Raw genomic sequence first — 18,877 nt, forward strand, 5'->3', positions numbered from 1 at the left:
AGTCGAAGGCTCTGAACTAGGAGCCGACGGCTTAGATGGCTTCGAAGGCTTCCCCGACGATGACTTGGTCGGGGAACCTTCAGGCTTTAACAAGCTCCTCAAAATTAACTTATTTCTGCGTTCCTGCAGGACTCTTGGACTGAACGCATGACAGACCGAACAAGAGTCCTGCAGGTGCAGAGGGCCCAGGCAATAAACACAAGAAGTGTGACCATCTGTCAGCGACATTTTCTGACAGCACGAGTCACACTTCTTGAAGCCTGAGACCCTGGTGTCTTTAGACATCCTAAAAGGTACAAAACATATACACACACACACACACACACACACACACACACACACACACACACACACACACACACACAGACACCCTTTAAAAAGAAGCTAAGTCAGTCACACAAAAATTAAACTGACAAGTTAAAGAAAGCAGAATAGGCCCAAAGGCCTAACCTTATAACCAAAGGGGGTTAGGATATAGGATTAAAAGGGACCGGAAGGGGGATTAGCTATGAAGGGAAGTTAATGGGATGGTCACTAACTAAAAACTAACTGAAAATCTGACTAAAAGATACAAATTTAAGAATTATAATATCTAACCTGTAGAGCCGGTAATAAACGCACCTCGCAGCTGTAAACGGCAAACGAGATCTGGGTAGTTGGCGCCTAGCATTGTGGGACATAGGGTAGCCTCGAACCGGTATAAATAGCTCTCGAGCTTTAGTATAGGCCGAGTCGGAGCCGAGGGTCGGCTCCGAACCCATCCAGCAAGAATGAAGGCGAGATTGACAACTTAACATGGCATAATAATGTGGCAAGACTGTTGGACTGGGGATTCTGCAAACATTATGGTACTGAGGTGGCTGAAAATCACTGGAAACATGAGCCACAAAGCATCATAGAAAATGAAGTATATATCACATGGGATCATCCATTACCAACAGTTCAAAAGATTCCATGTTAGTCATCTTCTTCTCGCCTTCTTTCTTGCTGGTTGGGTTCAGAGCCGATCCTCAGCTCCGAATCGGCCATCTTCAAAAGCTCGAGAGCTGCCTACTGGCTCGAGGCCCCCCTATATCCCATGATGCCTGGCGCTAGATACCCAGATCTCATTTGGAAAGTCTAACTGCAGACATAACAATACAGGAATCCTATCCTAGAAAGCATAACCCCTACTGGAGAGACTACTAGTCAGCAAGGAATAGTCAGAAAAGACTCAGCCAGTGAAAGAAACATAAGGAACTCTTCTTGGTCTACTAGGATAGGGGGGTGGAGGGTGGGATGCAAGAAAGAAGGCGAGAAGAAGACAACTAACATGGAATGTTATGGCAGGTACATAACTTCTTAATGTTAAGTTGTCTATCTCGCCTTCATTCTTGCTGGTTGGGACAGCGTCCCTAGCACCTCAATCCTGGGTGGCTCATCGGAACAGACTCTTCAGAACACTGGAACCAAAATCAGCTCTACTCCTGGAGGCCACATCCAGCTTATAATGTGAAATGAAGGTATGAGGATTGGCCCAAGTAGCTGCAGCACAAATAGTTTCCATTGGTAGCCTTGCCTGAAAAGCCACTGAAGTAGCTAGAGCTCTAGTGGAATGACCTTTTGGTTTAGCAGGAAGCTCTTTATTCCTTAGCTGATATATCAAAGTAATAATAGACGTCAACCACCTGGATAAAGTCACTTTCGATACTGGTAGACCTTGTTTAACCTCAGCATAGGACAGGAACAGCTGGTCTGATTTTCTGATTTGCTTACTTCTCAGCAAGTAAAAACGTAACTGTCTATGAACGTCCAACTATTGCAACTTGTACTCCGCCTTGTTAGAATAGTTTGGAAAAAACACAGGGAGATCAATAGGCTGATTCAAATTATTCTCAGAAGAAACCTTTGGAAGGAAAGAAGGATTAGTCCTGAGAGAAACTCTATCCTTGTGGAAAACTAGATAAGGAGGGCGAACACAAAGAGCCTGAAGTTCAGAAACTCTTCTGGCTGAAGTAATTGCAACCAAAAAAAGGGTTTTCCAAGACAGAAACTTCAAAGAACAAGAAGCTGCAGGTTCAAAGGGGGACAATTTTAGGGAAGCTAAAATCAAATTTAGATCCCACGGAGGTGAGGGATCTCTCACTGAGGGCCTAATTAAAGCAGTCCCTTTAAGAAAGGCTTTACAAAGCTTATGGGACATAATACTAGTATCTGATAGGCCTGTATGAAAATTTAGAAATTGCAGCTAATTGAACTCTAATAGTGGCAGAAGAGGATCCAGTATGAAAAAGTTCCGCTAAAAAATCCAAAATATGGTGTACAGGGGCTGAAAAGGGATCTATATTTTTAGCCCGTGCCCAGAAAGAGAAAGGTTTCCACTTACTAGCATAAGTCTTTCTGGTGGTAGACTTATGCGATGATCAGATGATTTCACACACCGAGTGGGAGATGTTCGGTAGCCTGGCTAAGGTCAGAAGTGGAGCAACCAAGCAGTGAGCTGGAGAGATTGAAGGGATTGGTGCAGCCCGCCCGATTGATGGATCAGGAGTTCTGGAACTGGGTCCAGGGCTGCTCCAGGCAGTGACGATGCAGGAACGGGAACCAAATTTGTCGAGATCAGTAAGGGGCAATGAGGATCATCTTGCATCCCAATATGGTAGCTTTCTGTTTTAGTTTGGGAATCAGAGGAAACGGAGAGAATGCATAAAGAAGTCCCTGAGGCCAATCGTGAACTAGAGCATCTCTGGGGGAGTGTCCTGGAAGTGCGAAAAGAGAGAAGAAATTGTTGCACTTGCTGCTGAAGGGGGTGGTCAAAAGGTCGCAGCAAGGCTGACCCCATTTGCGGAAGATTTGGTCTGCCACTGTCTGATTGAGAGACCACTCGTGAGGCATGAGAATAGCTCTGCTCAGCCTGTCCACTATAACGTTGGACCTCCCAGGGATGTGCACTGCTATCAGAAACCGTTGGGAAGAGATCGCCCACTGCCAGAGTCTGAGTGCTTCTCGACATAGGGGGTAGGACTTGGTTTCACCCTGCTTGTTGATGTACCACACTACTGACATATTATCCGTTTGAATTGCAATGGTCCCGGTAGGAAGAGAGTCCTGAAGGGCTTGCAATGCTAAAAGCATGGCCCTCATCTCCAAGACATTAATATGCAGATGGTACTCGTGAGGTTGCCAGGTGCCTTGGACTGTGCTGCCCTGAAAATGCCCCACCCCCACCCAATCAGGGAGGCATCCGTGGTCACCGTAGCCACTGGGGGAGGAAGAGAGAATGGTCTGCCCTGGGGTACTGATGGGGAAACCATCCACCAAGCAAGTTGGTTTTTGCATGTCTGTGTGATCATTATCATGCAAGACATTGGAAGTTGCTGGAAAGACCATTGTGTGAACAGCATCCACTGAAGAATCCTCATATGAAAACGAGCGAGGGGGACTAGTATGATAGCTGCTGCCATGAAACCCAATGTTTTTAGGACGAATCTGGCCTGAATTTTCTTGCATCTGAATAGGACCTGCACATGTCGGCGAATGTCTAGGATTCTGTCTAATGGAAGCTTCGCTGACATGTCCTTTGTATTTAAGTTTGCGCCTATAAAAGTAATAGATTGACAAGGTGACAAAGCAGACTTTTCAAAATTTATTGTGATGCCTAGTTTGGAACACGTTTGGATGGTGTAGTCTCTGGCTTGCAGCAGGTGATGTCTGGTGGTAGCAGTAAGGAGCCAGTCATCTAGATACGGAAACACCTGGAATCCTTGCCATCTCAGGTGAGCGGTAACTACTGCCAAACATTTGGTGAACACCCTGGGGGCTGTGGTGAGACCAAAGGGCAGAGCTCTGAACTGATGATGACTGGCTCCCAGCCGGAAGCGGAGGAATCTTCTGGATCATCTGTCCATTTTGATATGGTAGTACGCATCCTGAAGATCTATGGAGCACATCCAATTGTCCTGACCCAGAAAGGGTAAAATGGACTGTAGCGTGACAATCCGGAACTTCGTTCTTTGAACAGACCTGTTCAGTGTGCTGAGATCCAGAATGGGTCTCCAGTCTCCTGTCTTTTTAGTACCAAAAAGAACCTTGAGTAAATACCGGATCCTTGCTGGTCTGCTGGGACTGGCTGGATGGCTCTTTTTCTTAGCAGTTTTGATATTTCTTGAACTGCTTGATCCCTTAGATTGGGTGGAACATCTGGAAGGGATTTGTTGGGAATGTAAGGGGTGCAAGAGAAGGGAATTTTGTAGCCTCCGGATATGATAGACCGTACCCATTTGTCTTGTTTTATAGTTCATCAGGCTTTTGGGTACAGTGACAATCTTCCCCCGACTGCCTCCGAAGGTGGACAGCCGGGCAGCACCTCAGGGATGCTGGAAGGGCTTGTCAGAGAAAGATTCTCTGTTGCCCTGATTTTGTGGACCCCCTCTGCCCCGAGGGTGGCGTCTATTATTGTTTCCTCCTCAGCCCCTGGAGGGAAACTCACGACGTGTGTCAGGCATGGCTCCTTGGGTTTTCTGGAACCACATCTTCCCACTCTTCTGATCTTTGGGATACAGTCTAGAAGGAGTGGAAAAACGGACTCCCACAGCAGAGAGAGTCTTGCCTTCTTGCTCACACCTGGTAAGGGTATCCTTCACCTGTGGTCCAAAAAGAGCAGAACCATCAAAGGGGGTATTGGTGAAAGACGCCTTGAAGGGTTCCGCGAAGTTACATAGCCACATCCAAGCATGCCTCCTCAAGGCCACGCCTGTACCTGCAGCCCTACTCGCACCATCAGCTGCATAAGAGATGAGCCACATGGAGGAGTTTACTACTGAATTAAGAGTCGCCAGGTGGGAGGCCACCTTAGCCTGGACCCCCACAGCTGATGGATCTTGAAGTGTATCTCCTAGCTCTTTAAGGAGATCACTTTGAAGGCGGGTAAAGTGGCACAAGTAGTTCAGCGATCTCATGGAAAAAGTCACTGATGAAAACATCCGCTTCCCGTTTCTGTCCATCGTCCTAGATTCCTTATTAGGGGGGATGGACAGATGAAGAAGTTTCAGCCAACTCCTTTTTTGTGGCCGCTGCTACCACCATGGCATCAACAGGAACACCCTTTGTCAGAAATTGCTTGTCCTGTGGTGCAGTAATAAATTTCGTGGGTCTTCGGGGGGTTGGTTCCACTGTGTCTGGGGCTGACCACACCTTTCGAGCCACCACCGACATCAGTGGATCGAAAGGCGGAGACACCCAGGAGGTGGAGGCTCGAGAACCAAACGCGTCCAAGAATACTGACTCATCCTCGGAAGGGTTAAGGGTAGTCCAGTTCCCCCTCTGCCTAAGAATCTCAAGGATGTCTGAGAAAGAGACATCTTCAGAGAGGGGATCTCGGGGACCCTTCCGAATCCTCTAAGTCGGTATCTGAAGTGACGGACTCAGGGGAGTCAACATGCTTCCTCTTGCATTTCCTCTTTCGAGGGGGCTCCTCTGAATGATCAGGGGAGGCCTCGGAAGAGGAAGATACACCCAATGGGGTGACCTGGAGCGCTTGTTCCCCATGCTTGTGGTCTGAAGGAGGGGCAGAGGCAAACGCAGGCACCATGGGGGGAGGAGCCGATGAGGCCGATCGGGGGGCTGACTCAGAGGTCAGCACACTCCTCATGACCTTGAAGGCGCCCCTTCCTGATAGCGGAGAAGGCTCCGAAGAGACAGGAATCCTTCCCGGCACCGAGAGAGATGGCTCCGAGGCCGATGTAGGAGCCGACGCTCCGAAAGGGAGAATGGGGTCGGACAAGGGTCCGATGCCACTCACCCCCTCGGAGCCGACGAGGGAGTCCCGGCACCCAGATCGCTCCAAGGATGGCACCATGGAAGCGATCGGAGCCAATGATGAAGAAACCAAAAGGGTAGGTATCGGCACCGACGGTTCCACGATCCGAACCCCAACAAGCTCCTGCTCTGAACTCAAGGGGCGAGTCGAAGGAGGAACTAATGCAGAAACAGGAGGAGCTGAACCCTGATGAGGGGGGGCTGGATAACATTTTAGCCAGGGCCTGCGATTTAAGAAGCCTGCTCACCACTATCTCCAAATCGTGATCAGATAGTCTAGAAGACCGAGAAGAGAGGGATCGGTGACCTCGCTCCAACTGCAATAGAGGTGACCCCGGAGCCGAGTGAATCGACTCTAGGGATGGAGACCTAGAGCGTTTTTGGCTCCCTGACGGTTCCGACACCAGAGTCGGGGCCGACTGGGAGACAGGTACTTTGGTTCCAGCCGGAACCAAAGTAGAAACAGACGCCATACCCGACGACGGCTCCGAACTGGGAGCAGACTGCTTCGTTGGCTTGGAGGGTTTAACTGGTTGAGCCTTAGCCGGTGACCCTTCAGGTTTGAGCAAACCCCTAAGGATTAGTTTGTTCCTACGCTCCTGCAGGACTCTTGGACTAAAGGAGTGACACACCAAACAAGAGTCCTGCAGGTATAGGGCGCCCAAACAGTAGACACAAGAAGTGTGACCATCTGTCAGTGACATCTTCTGACAACGAGTCACACTTCTTGACTCCAGATACTTTCGTATCTTTAGACATTCCTGTAAAAAGGAAATATTAAGTACAGAGAAAAAAACAACAGACGGGAAGTAGGTAACTAGTAAAAAACACACACTCAACACAAGTTACCACACCCTAACAGCACACACATCTATTATCTACGAAAAGGTAATAAACCTACTGAACTAGAACAATTTTCTAATAAACAAACTAGGTATATAAAAGAACAAGGATTAGCCTCTAACTAAAAATGGCTACCTTGAAGAAGACAAAAAAAAAAAAAAAAAAAAAAAGAGGAGGGTGGGGGGGGGGGGGACTCTCTAACAAAAAACGAGTTTCCAAGGAAGGAGACTAAATACCGATAGGTGACTAAAACTACTGACTACAATAACTATTGAAAACACTAACTACAATATAAAATTTTTATATTTATATTAACAAGAAATAGAAAAATATGACCTGAGCCAGCAAAAGTAACCTCGCAGCAGAAGCGGCAAACGAGATCTGGGTATCTAGCGCCAGACATCATGGGATATAGGGGGGCCTCGAGCCAGTAGGCAGCTCTTGTGCTTTTGAAGATGGCTGAGTCGGAGCCGAGGATCGGCTCCGAACCCAACCAGCAAGAATGATGGCGAGATAGACAACTTAACATCTCTAGATACAGTGGTCCAGGAAAAGAAGACAAAAGTAGCATTGATCATTGAATTTGCCACACCCAGTGACTACAGTGTCCTGCCTACACAGAGACACAAAGTCATAAAATATCAGTATTTGCATGCAGAAACAAGAGCAAAGTAGAAGAAAGATACCCAGATAGTTCCAATAGTAGTAGGAGCAACGGGGTCTTATAAAAAATAGTCTACAATCATATTTAGATGTGTTACCAATACACGTAACTCCATACGAATTGCAGGAGGAGTCATTACTGGGCACATTGAGGCTGCTGCAAAGAGCACTACTGGCTGACATCAAAGAGTGAAACGATACTAATTTAATGAACTTTCATCATACTTTGACTTAGGAATGGGGTCCATTCCCATCATGGTATTAGAAACCCAAAAGATTTGGAGAAATTAAAAAAGGAGTCTTGCCTGGGATATCATAAGAATCACAGATGCCATGGGACCCAAAATTCAGAGGTATTCCCCTGCAGTGATTGAATTCCGAGTGGAAAACCTCAGAAGTAGATCTACATATAGATCCATTTTTGTTTTCCTGTGGAAGAAATGCTCTTTAAACTGAAGTGTCTAGCTGACACCCCAGGAACACAATCCTGTGTGAATAAGTAAAAAAAAAAGACTTCTAAATGTCTTTTAAACAGACATTCTGCCTTGTTGGACAGCCCTTGGTGTGTGTGTGTGTGTGTGTGTGTGTGTGTGTGTGTGTGTGTGTGTGTGTGTGTGTGTGTGTGTGTGTGTGTGTGTGTGTGTGTGTGTGTGTGTGTGTGGTTCTTGAATTCTTTTTGTAAAGTTGCCTTTCATTCTTCTTAAACACCTGCCTATCTGCATTTTGTTGACACTATTTATTTATTTTTTGCCAAAACTGGATGAGGGGTTGAAGAATTTCTTAAAACTGGGAAAAGGAGGGCTGAAAAATTTTAGAGATTCTCTGTATTAATTTAACCATCTCATCACACTTTTTGACCACCTCAGCAGTAGCAGGCCAAAAATTAAATCTCTATCCAAAGGAGAATTTAAAATCTCATATCACATCATCCATCTGGGAAGTTCTAAGAACAAATCCAGGCAAACTTCCTCAAGACAGTATCAGTGGCCATATCCCTGGCAGAAGTATCAACAGAGTCATACACATACTTTACACACGTTGGGAGTTGCATAATGAAAGAAACTAAACTATTTAAAAAAAGAAGTTATGTACTCACCATAACGTTCCATCTGAGTAACCAAGAGAATCTTTTTTAGTATTCAGTTGCTGCACGTGGTTGTTTCCTCAATGGATTGTTTGGTTTCTACAGGATATTTGCTATTTATTGAAATACCATAAGAGCTGCCGTTTCTGTGATGAAATCACAAAGAAATAGCACAATAAGATCTTGGAGTGCTTCTGGCTCCTGCTGCCCTATTTTCTTTGGGAATATGGGAGTATATACAGAGAACAACAGCTTGTGATTCACTTGTACATCTGATGAAGTCTTGTTTGACGAAAACGCTGTGTGGGGAGTGTTGCGTTTATGTGACTGAATAAACGGCTGTTCCTTTTGAACCACTGCCTGTATTGGTATTTTGTCAGCCTCTTGGTGGTGCCTGTTGCTGTATTTTTGGTGGTTCCATCTGAGTAGTTACACTTCATTTTTCTGCAACCTGTGGGTATTCGGATCCATATCGGATCCGAGCCGGCAACTTTTCAAGCATCTGCTCTGAGCTCCAAGCTCCTCCCATTTACCCATAACCCATCACCATCTGCCCTTATCGATAACCCATCACCATCTCCTACCTTCCCTCAGATCGAGTTTGCCACTATTCAACCAATCAGCAACTCAACTTTATAACAAACCCTGAACAGGTTCGGGGGAAGGAGGGTGGGACGGTTGCAGAAAAATGAAGTGTAACTACTCAAATGGAACATTATGGTGATTACATAACTTCTTTATCTGAAGTAGTTAACTTCATTTTATCTGCAACCTGTGGGACAGAGTCCTCAGCTACTCAAACTCCTGGGAGGCCATCATGGTAGGATATTCCTGAGCACCGCAGAGCCGAATGATGCTCTCCCTCTGGATATCAAATCCAACTTATAATGAGAAATGAAGGTATGTGACCTTGCCCAAGTTGCTGCCGCACAAATGTCATCCAATGAAACCCTAGACCAAAAAGCAGCAAAAGTCGCCATCGATCTGGTAGAATGAGCTTTAACAAGACCAGGTGGGGACAGACCTTTGTCTTTATAAATTTGCAAGATACATTGTGTAATCCATCTAGCTAAGGAAACCTTGGAGATGTTTTGCCCAGAAAGGGTTTAGAAAAGGACACAAATAACTGGTCAGACTTACTGAAGGGCTTTGTTCTGTGTAAATAAAAATGAAGCTGTCTATGAACATCTAGCAAATGCAGCTTATATTCACCCTTGTTCTGAAAATTTGGAAAGAAAACAGGCAGATTAATCGTTTGATTAATGTTTGATTCAGAAGCTACTTTTGGTAAGAAGGAAGGGTTCGTGCGGAGAGAAACCCTGTCCTTATGGAAGATCAAGTAACGGGGCATGGCAGACAAAGCTTGAATCTCAGAAACCCTCCTAGCGGATGAAATGGCCACTAGGAAGGCGATCTTCCAGGATAAGAACTTCAAATCTACTGATGCTCCAGGTTCAAAGGGGGGAGCAACTAAAGCCTGAAGAACCAAGGTAACGTTCCAAGGAGGAACAAAGTCCTTAATTGGGGGACGTAAAAGAAAGGTGCCTTTATGAAAAGCCTTACACAGTCTACAAGAGGCCAGGGCATAATGTTTTCGCTGACATGGAAATTTGAAATTGCTGCCAGTTGCACTTTCACCATGGAGGAATAAGCCCCTTGTTGAAAAATATTGGCTAAGAAATCCAACACTGCAGAAACAGGGGCTGTAAAGGGATCCAAGTTCCTCTGGGAAGCCCAAATAGAGAATCATTTCCATTTACTGCAGTAAATCTTCCTAGTGGAGGCCTTATGGGATGTCACCAGAATAGTTTTTATTGAAGATGAAAGACCGGGATTCCTGGCAATCAAGGGAACTGGAGCAACCAAGCCGTCACCTTGAGGCTGTCCAGGTTGGGTGGAAAAGTGTCCAAGGGATGAGAGATGAGATCCGGGCAAGGATCCAGAATCCAAGGATGAGCTAGAACACGAGACCAGAGGAAGGGGAACCACACCTGACGAGGCCAGAACGAGGCAATGAGGATCACTTTGCACCCCAGTCGGCAAGCTTTCTGGAGAAACGTCAGAATGAGAGTTAATGGGGGATAAGCATACCGTAACCCGGGAGGCGGAGCATGGACTACAGCGTCTCTGGGGGGATCCCCTGGTAGGTGATCAGAGCGAAGAACTCGCTGCACTTCACGTTGGAAAGAGATGCAAAAAGATCACAGCAAGGTTGACCCCACCCAAGGAAGATCTCCTCCGCTATCGATCATTTCAGAGACCACTCATATGGCTTTAGAATAGCCCGACTCAATCTGTCAGCTAAAATGTTGGAGTGTCCCGGGATGTGTGTTGCAATCAGAAATCGACTGGTGGAGATCGCCCACTCCCACACTCTCATGGCCTCTCGACACAGAGGTAAGATCTGATTCCTCCCTGTTTGTTGATGTACCAGACAACCGATATATTGTCTGACTGAATTGCAATAGTCCCCGGAGGAAGAACAGTGTGGAAGGCTTGCAACGCTAAAAGCACTGCTCTCATCTCCAGAACACTGACATGCAATCTGGTCTCAATCTGGGACCATGTGCCTTGGACCATCCTCCCCAGATAATGCCCCCCCCCCACCCGAGCTGGGAGGCATCCGTGGTTACTGTGGCTTAGGCTGTGAGTGAAACAAATGGGCATCCCGCTAAGATCTCCTGCAATTGGAGCCACCATAGAAGTGACACCCTGCAGGCTTTGCTGATTTGAATTGGATATTCCATGTGGAGATCTAGCCAAGACCACTGTATGGCCAGAGTCCACTGCAGAACACGCATGTGAAGACGCGCACAGGGGAGAATCAAGATTGCTGCAGCCATAGAGCCTAGGGCTCGGAGAACGTCACCCGCCTTTGGTAGCCTAGGGCCAACAACCACCGATATAAGGGTCCATAGGCTCTGGACCCTGTTAGGAGTTAGGAAGACATTCAATTGAAGGGTGTCCAGCTGTGCCCCGATAAAGTCCAAGATTTGCACCGGGTCCAAGAGGGACTTGGAAACATTGATAGTGATCCCTAGCCGGTTTGCAAGATGAAGGAAGGAGTATCTGGCTATGCAAAGAAGACTCTTGGTGGAAGCAGTGAGGAGCCAATCATCTAGGTAAGGGAATACCTGAATTCCCTGAAGCCTCAGGTGAGCCGCTATGACTGCCATTACCTTGGTAAACACCCTGGCGGCTGTGGTGAGGCCAAAGGGTAGGGCTCTGAACTGGAAATGATTGGCTCCCAGCCAGAAGCGAAGGAATCTCCTGTTGCTTCTGTGAATCTTGATGTGGTAGTAAGCATCCTGGAGGTCTCTAGAGCACATCCAGTCGCATTCTCGAAGATAAGGTAGAATGGACTCTAGGGTGACCATCCAGAATTTCTGCTTGGCGACAGCCAGGTTCAAGGTTGACAGGTCCAAGAGGTCCCCAGTCTTTTTTTGGCACTAAAAAGAACCTGGAGTAAACGCCTGATCCAGACTGATATGGGGGGACCGGTTTGATGGCTCGTTTGCGAAGCAGCTTGGAAATCTCTAGCGCTGCCACCTCCCTTTGTGCGGGTGGGACATCTGGGAGGCGCTTTGGTTGGATGGGAGGGGTAACAAATGGGTTAGTGTAGCCTCTGGATATTATTTGAAGCACCCAACGATCTACAGTTATGGACTCCCAAAGTCGTTGGGTGCAATGATAATCTTCCCCTGACTGTCTCCACAGTAGGACAGTCAGGCAACTTCTCGGGGCTGCTGCGTGGGCCTGTCCGAGAAGGTCTCCTTAGACCCAAAGTTCCTCGCACCCCCTCTGTCTCTGGGGCGGCATCTGTCCTGCCCCCCACTGCCTCTAGGGGACAAGTTGTCCTGAGAGTACCAGGAAAACTGCGATTTTCAGAACCACATCTTCTTTTGCCCTCTCCGATTCCTAGAAAAGGATCTTTGAGGGCTAGAGAAGGGGACTCCGATGGCAGACAAAGTCTTCCCATCCTTTTCGCTCTGGACCAGAGTGCCACATACTGTCTTCCCAAAAAGAGAATAACCATCGAAGGGAGCATTCATGAAAGATGCCTTGAAGGGGTCCACAAACTGACACAGTCTGAACCAAGCGTGTTGCCTCATAGCCAAGCCAGTCCCAGCCGCACTAGCTGCTCCTTCCATAGCATGGGCAAGGAGATGCATAGACGTGTTCGATACTGATTTCAGAGTCAACATTTTCGCAGAGAACAGACGCTTGTCCTCCGGCGACAAAGACTCTGAAGGCGACTCAGCAAACTCAGTGACTAAGTCTTGCTTCAGTCGCATAACTTGTGCCAAATAGTTCAGTGCTCAGATGGAAAACGTCGCTGAAGAATACACTCGCTTCCCAAATCGATCCACTGCCCTGGACTCCTTGTTCGGAGGGTGGACTGTGGAACTCTCCTGAGCCAGTTCTCTCTTTGTGGCTGCTGCAACCATCATAGCATCCACAGGAATCCTTTATACCAGGCCTGTCTGTCTGAGAGTGGAGAGAGAATCTTATTCGGGTGTTCTGGTATCGGCTCTATGGTGTCAGGCTCCTTCCATGCCCACATGGTGATAAGGTCCACTAAGGGATCCGCAGGCGGGGACACCCAGGATGTAGATGTGCCCGTGCCCAAAGCCTCCAAGAACACTGATTTATCTGTAGAAGGTTTTGGGGCTAACCAACCTCCCCCTCTGGTGGAGGATTTCCATGAAGTCTCCAAAGGAGACATCCTCGGGAGGTGACCTAGGGGAACCTTCTCCATCTAAATCAGCGTCTTCTGTCAAGGACTAGTGGGAGTCCAGGTGCCTCCTTTTACACGTGTGCTTGCGGGGACCCTCTTCAGTGGGACTCTGAAGAGGGCTTGTGAGCCACGAGGGGGGGGGTCCTCCAGGGGAACTGCCTGGGGCTCCTCTAGCACGGGCTGTCCCTGGGACAAGCTGAAGGGAGTCATAACCGAATCCGAGGGAGTCTGGCCGGAATCCAAGGAAATAGACTGGGGTCTCAATCCTTGGCAGAGAACCCTCTCCACCACATTGAACGCCAATGGAGAGCGCACCTCCTTAGCACTCAACAAGGAGGAAGCTCTCCCTGTGTCCGCATTGAGGATCGGGGCCGAGGCTGGGGTAGCCGGAGCTCCAAAGGAACAGCTCGGATCTCACAAATTCGGAGCCGAAGACACCTCCATCCCCTCAGATCTGACTCTCCATCCTTGGCCCTGAGAGTTGCTCGGATCCAAACTAGTCGGATCCCAGGAACTCAAGGTAAACGCCGGAGTCAAGGTTGGAGGAGTCTTCGGCGCTAAACCCCCAGCTTCGAAGATCCTCGGATCCATAAACCCTAAGACTGCGGGCCGCATCAGGGAAGGAGAAATTGGATGAAAGAAGGGCATGGAGGTCCCCCCTCTGGAGGGAGAGGGGCCTGGCAAGACTCCCATCTGGATTTGGGTCTGAATAAACCTCCTCATCATCCTGTCCATATCCAATTCCGAGAGACTCAGAGTAGAGCACGAGGAAGCGACAGACTCAGATCTGGCTGGCCGCTGTGACGACCTAGATGAAGGCCTCTGATCCAAGGGCTCTGTCGGCTCTGGGGAGAATCTCGGGGAGTGGAGCCGAGGAGACGTAGGCCTCAACACTTTTGAAGGCGGGCTAGGGAAGGGCTCCTGATCTGGAGACCATTTACGGGGCCTATTCCCCCCTCTTCTCTCTGTCCTTCTCTTTCTTCCTGTCTCTTCCTTTGGCCTCCCCTTCAACAGGTCTAGTGGGAGGTTGAGTCCCAGCCTGAGGGGGATGTTGGGCAGCTGCTGAGGGAGCTGAGGTCGAGGCCGATGAATCCAGAGTAGAGGAAGGCAGAAGGCCTTTAGCCACCAGTTTGGCCTTCCTTTCTTTCAAGGTCCTGGGGTTAAACCCGGCGCACACACTACATTGTACTGACAAATGGGGAACACCCAGACAAACACACAGAGTTTGACCATCTGCCGGTGAAATCGTATGGCCGCACTCTATGCATTTCTTAAAGGTAGGTTTGGGCTGATCAGCCATGACACAGACACATACACACAGGCACACACACACACACACAGACACACACACACACAGACACACACACACACAGACACACACACACACACACACACAGACACACACACACACAGCCAACCTACTAAAGACTGACACACTAGCACTAACACCTAAGGGGTAGGAAGAGCATGCACTAGACTACTTTTTACAACAAACTTTTTTTTTTTTTTAACCGACGAACAAGCGATTGGGGGAGGAAAGGGAACTAAATGACAACACACACTCACTATCTGGAGAAAAATGACCAAACAAAGTCACTTAATAATAATCCAACACTTGGAGCTACAGAGATCACGATGCTGATGCACGAAGTGGCAAACGAGATCTGGAGGAAGGTAGGAAATGGTGATGGGTTATGGGTAAGGGGGAGGAGCTCAGAGCAGATGCTTAAAAAGTTGCCGGCTCGGATCCGATATGGATCTGAACACCCACAGGTTGCAGATAAAATGAAGTTAATTACTTCAGATCAGCTTTTTCCTCACAGGAAGAAACTGCAGCAAATCATTACTCATACTTTCACAATTAGAATAAACTGCAACATATGAGCCAGACAATTTAAAATTCTGAATATCAAAGTTGTAGAAGCACACACCCCTTTTTCCCCATACGTATCAATAACCTTCCCATCCTCATCAGAAAGGATACGATTAGAATTAAAATGTTTAGCAGCAGTAGAATTAACTAAAGCTATATCTGCTGGGTCAGGTTTAGGAAGACTGTATAAAAACTTAAAAGGCTGAGAAACTTAATACATTCTATTGGTCTTTTTAGTGGAAGCAGGCTATTATGAAATTAGCAGGCAGTGACACACACATCCTCCAAAGTTGAAAGAAGGTTCTGGATATTCTTTTACAACAACTCATATTATTTTCTGAGGAAGTAAAAATACCTCAGTGTGTCTCACTGAAAACACTGGCACATCTTGTGAAATTCTCTTAGGGAAAGAGATCCCCCCCCACACACACACGCACAGAGGGAGAATTAGAAACTGAGCTCTCCTCTGATCTGGATCAGAAAGCTGAGAAGAAAACTCTTACCTGTCCCTTCATCTTATTCTCATGATTCAGAATCTTGCATCTCTTCAGGAAAAGAGGAATCCTCATTTCTTTTACCAGAAACCACCTTATAAGAAGGATCTATAGGCTGAATTAAACCCTGAACCAGACCCAGTAAACTACTCATATCTATGGAAATGTGAGAAGGATTAAACATGTATAGAATTTGGTTTCTTTTCGACAGGAAAATGGGGCCAACGGTGTTACTACTGGCAGCAGCTTCCTCATGGAGGGGCACAATATTTTGACCAAACAGGGAAGTGTTCCCAGTTTTCTCCCAGGACCGACAAAAGTGACTCTCCCTAGCCTACAGTAGGGACGTCAACAGCTGCAAAGAATATGGCTAACCCAAGGAGAAAATGAGTAGTCTGAGGAACAAGCTATGGCCACAGCAGAGTCAGTCACATACCGCTGAGGCAAAGCTAGCCTGCTGTGGCAAAGGCTATTTGCTTAACTTTTTTTTTTTTGTGGCTGGGAGAAGGACTGATGGGGGAACCAGTAGTTTGCTCCATGGTTAAGTTGTAAATGGTGCCTCTATCCTGGGAAAAATAAGCAGCAAAAGCTGGTAAAAATCTAAAGTTTTTACACAGTAAAAGCACCTTAAAATAATTTGCCAGCTCCCGAGAGTACAACAAACAATTTCTCCATAGAGAAAAAATGGTTACTTTAGAAAACTTAACCTGACTAGACAAAAGTGCTCTCTCATTTAAAACTGCAGTTAAGTCTTGTAACAATCTGCTAAAACACAAACTCCTACCTTAAAAATAACTTTCCTAAACAGGAAAGTACAATAAAACAATAATTATTTATTGTGGAAGTTTTTTCCCCCAAAAGGAACTTGCCCAGCAAAGGAACAGCACAAGCCAACTATTGATCCTCAAAAGCCTGCAATAAAGCCCTCTCTCTTCAATGTCAGGAAAGCTCTGAAGGGCTTGGCGTCCAAATCTGTCTTTTTAGTCACCTCAGCTCAAGCTGACTAATAGTTGAGACACAAGGAAGATGCCCTGAACTTTTGATAGTTGGATATTTGTTACATCCTTGGCAGTATATAACCCATACAGCTAAGGCAACTATAGCAGTGATCAATATAGGTTCATAGGTTGATACTATGCCAACTTGCCCTTGTGGGCCATTTTAAAACTAGGGAATTGTTCTATTTCAGAATCAAACCCTGCACTTTGTGTCCGTAAGGTAATACCTTACCCATTATGTCAACTCCCAACATCTTTTGTTCTTACTAGTTTCATCTTTAAATGCAACTTTTAGCTTTTTACTGCTTGGTATGCTTTAGGATTATAAAACAAATACAAGTCTGAGGTACCCTGTATAACAAGTCAGACTTTCCTGAGATCAGGAGGTTGAATATCAGGTAAGCTATAAGCACTGAGAAAGCAAACATTCTCTAAGGGCGGACAATATAGGAGGAATAGCTGCAGTTTTAGATATATCCCACTGTAATAAAATCATAATACATTTTTTGTGCCATGGCAATTTCATTCTGCTCCAAGTGAAAAAAAACTCTTTTCATCCAAGATAAAATCTTGGATAAGGATAAATCTTCAAAAGGGAAACCTGAAATCATACTATACTCAGAATTTTCAGACTAAGAAATTAGAAATTCAAGTAACACAACCAGCCCCTGCAATGCCTGCTTTGCTAACTGAAAAAACGATTCAGAAAGAGACAGAACTCTTTCTTTTCTTACCCGAAGAACAAGCTCTTTAGCAAATCCCAGAAATTTTCCCTGCCCATAGAAATAAAAACAGCAACCTGGAAGGTTTTCTCAGCATGTTCACCTTTCAAAAATCACTGCAAGTGGCTGACTCTTAGAAGGCATACTAGCTCCAAAAATAATCTTCATCTGCCCCTCTCCCCGAGACAGACAAGAGTGGTTCTCCCTTGCCGCCAAGGGCATCCCTTCAGCCACAGAAGACCTGGCTATACCACAGTCGTTGATGGCTACACTTGAAACACCAAGAGGACTGGGAATAAAGATTAAGGGTCTAAGGAAAAACAAGCAGCCACAACAGAGTCACCCACACATGACATCCAAGGACTCCCTGACAACCGTCTTCTTTTAGACTGTTGTAAAACAATACAGACTTAAAAACCAGTTTCAGGCAGTAGGACTTACGCTGCTGCAACAATGGACTATATGTTGAATATCACTATGACAATGCAGCCATGCATAAATACTGTACAGCAAACTAAAGTGCGGTATTTCACAATGGACAGTGGGATGAAAAGTCTTGGCATGTAGCCTGTACACCATTACATCTTCAAGATAGACAACAGTTAGATATACTACTGACCCCTCTAGCACAAAGCTACCTCAAAGATACCAAACTGCATCCACTGTTTTGTGAAAGGAAAGAAATGTACCATCCTAAGTCTGGTTCTGTACCACAAACTGTATAAACTACCCCTCTAAACAAAAAGAAAAATAAAAGATGTTTAAAAACACTATCCAATGTATACTTTCTGGAAACAATGAAAAGGCAAAAATCTAAACCGTGTTTGTAAATCAGTTGGTCAATGATTTACAATGAAGTCAGATTTACTGGGATGAAACTACAATAACTCGTGTAGTATCTGTTCAGTATGAAAGCGTAATTCCTGTCTAACAGCGGAAATGCTACAGAACTCATTGTAAAGCACAGTATAAAGCTAATCACAGCAGAAATAAATTTGTGAAAGATGCTAGTTAATGGGTGGCACAGTGGTGCAATGATTAGTGTTGTTCCAAAGTGCTTAGCTCTTCAGTCCTGGATGGAATGGCTTCTCTGTGGAGTCTGCAGGCCCAACCTTTGTCTACCTATTTTTTTGCTGGATGTGCTGGTTTCCTCCCACATCTTAAAAGAGATGCTACAGGGAATCCTCCAAATCAAACTGCATGTAGATACATATACTTGTGTGTGTGGGTCTGTGTCTGTGGGTGACAATGTTGTGCATGTGTCTGTGTCTTTCTCTGTCTATGTCTGTCAGTTGATAAACTGCTGTCTTAATCAGGACTAGTTTCTCTGCCTTGCTTCAACTAAGTGTTGATTCACATGATCCTGAAATGGGTAAAGTGGGTATTATATAATGAAAGAACAAACATTTGATTAACATAAAATAACAATTTTTTCTTACATGTCCAGTTCCATCTAGTGCTTTTACTGGTGACTGTATTACTTTAATGTTTGGGCAACGGTCTTCCAATGAGCTGCAGCCGTGCTCCTCTACTTTAAAATCTTCTAAAGTTCGAGACACCTGCAGTAGAAAATGTACAAAGATAACCAAATTAGAGGCATCATCCCAGGATGGTACTACTATAACTTCTGTTTGAGAGGAATGACATCATCCCTCAGCAAGTTCTC

The 18,877-nt window shown here is 46.1% G+C and overlaps 1 protein-coding gene across 1 annotated transcript in view; it reads right to left on the bottom strand.

Moving 5' to 3' along the window:
• Positions 1-18,877, bottom strand: part of PYROXD1 (pyridine nucleotide-disulphide oxidoreductase domain 1) — a 940,027-nt gene that overhangs the window by 755,880 nt on the left and 165,270 nt on the right. The window contains exon 3 of the mRNA XM_044087812.1: positions 18,651-18,770. Coding sequence (XP_043943747.1) covers positions 18,651-18,770 — 120 coding nt within the window. The remainder of the gene's footprint in view (positions 1-18,650; positions 18,771-18,877) is intronic.

Source organism: Protopterus annectens, chromosome 11.part0 (genome assembly GCF_019279795.1).
Source record: "Protopterus annectens isolate FY-2018-M chromosome 11.part0, PAN1.0, whole genome shotgun sequence".
Classification (NCBI taxonomy): domain Eukaryota; kingdom Metazoa; phylum Chordata; order Ceratodontiformes; family Protopteridae; genus Protopterus; species Protopterus annectens.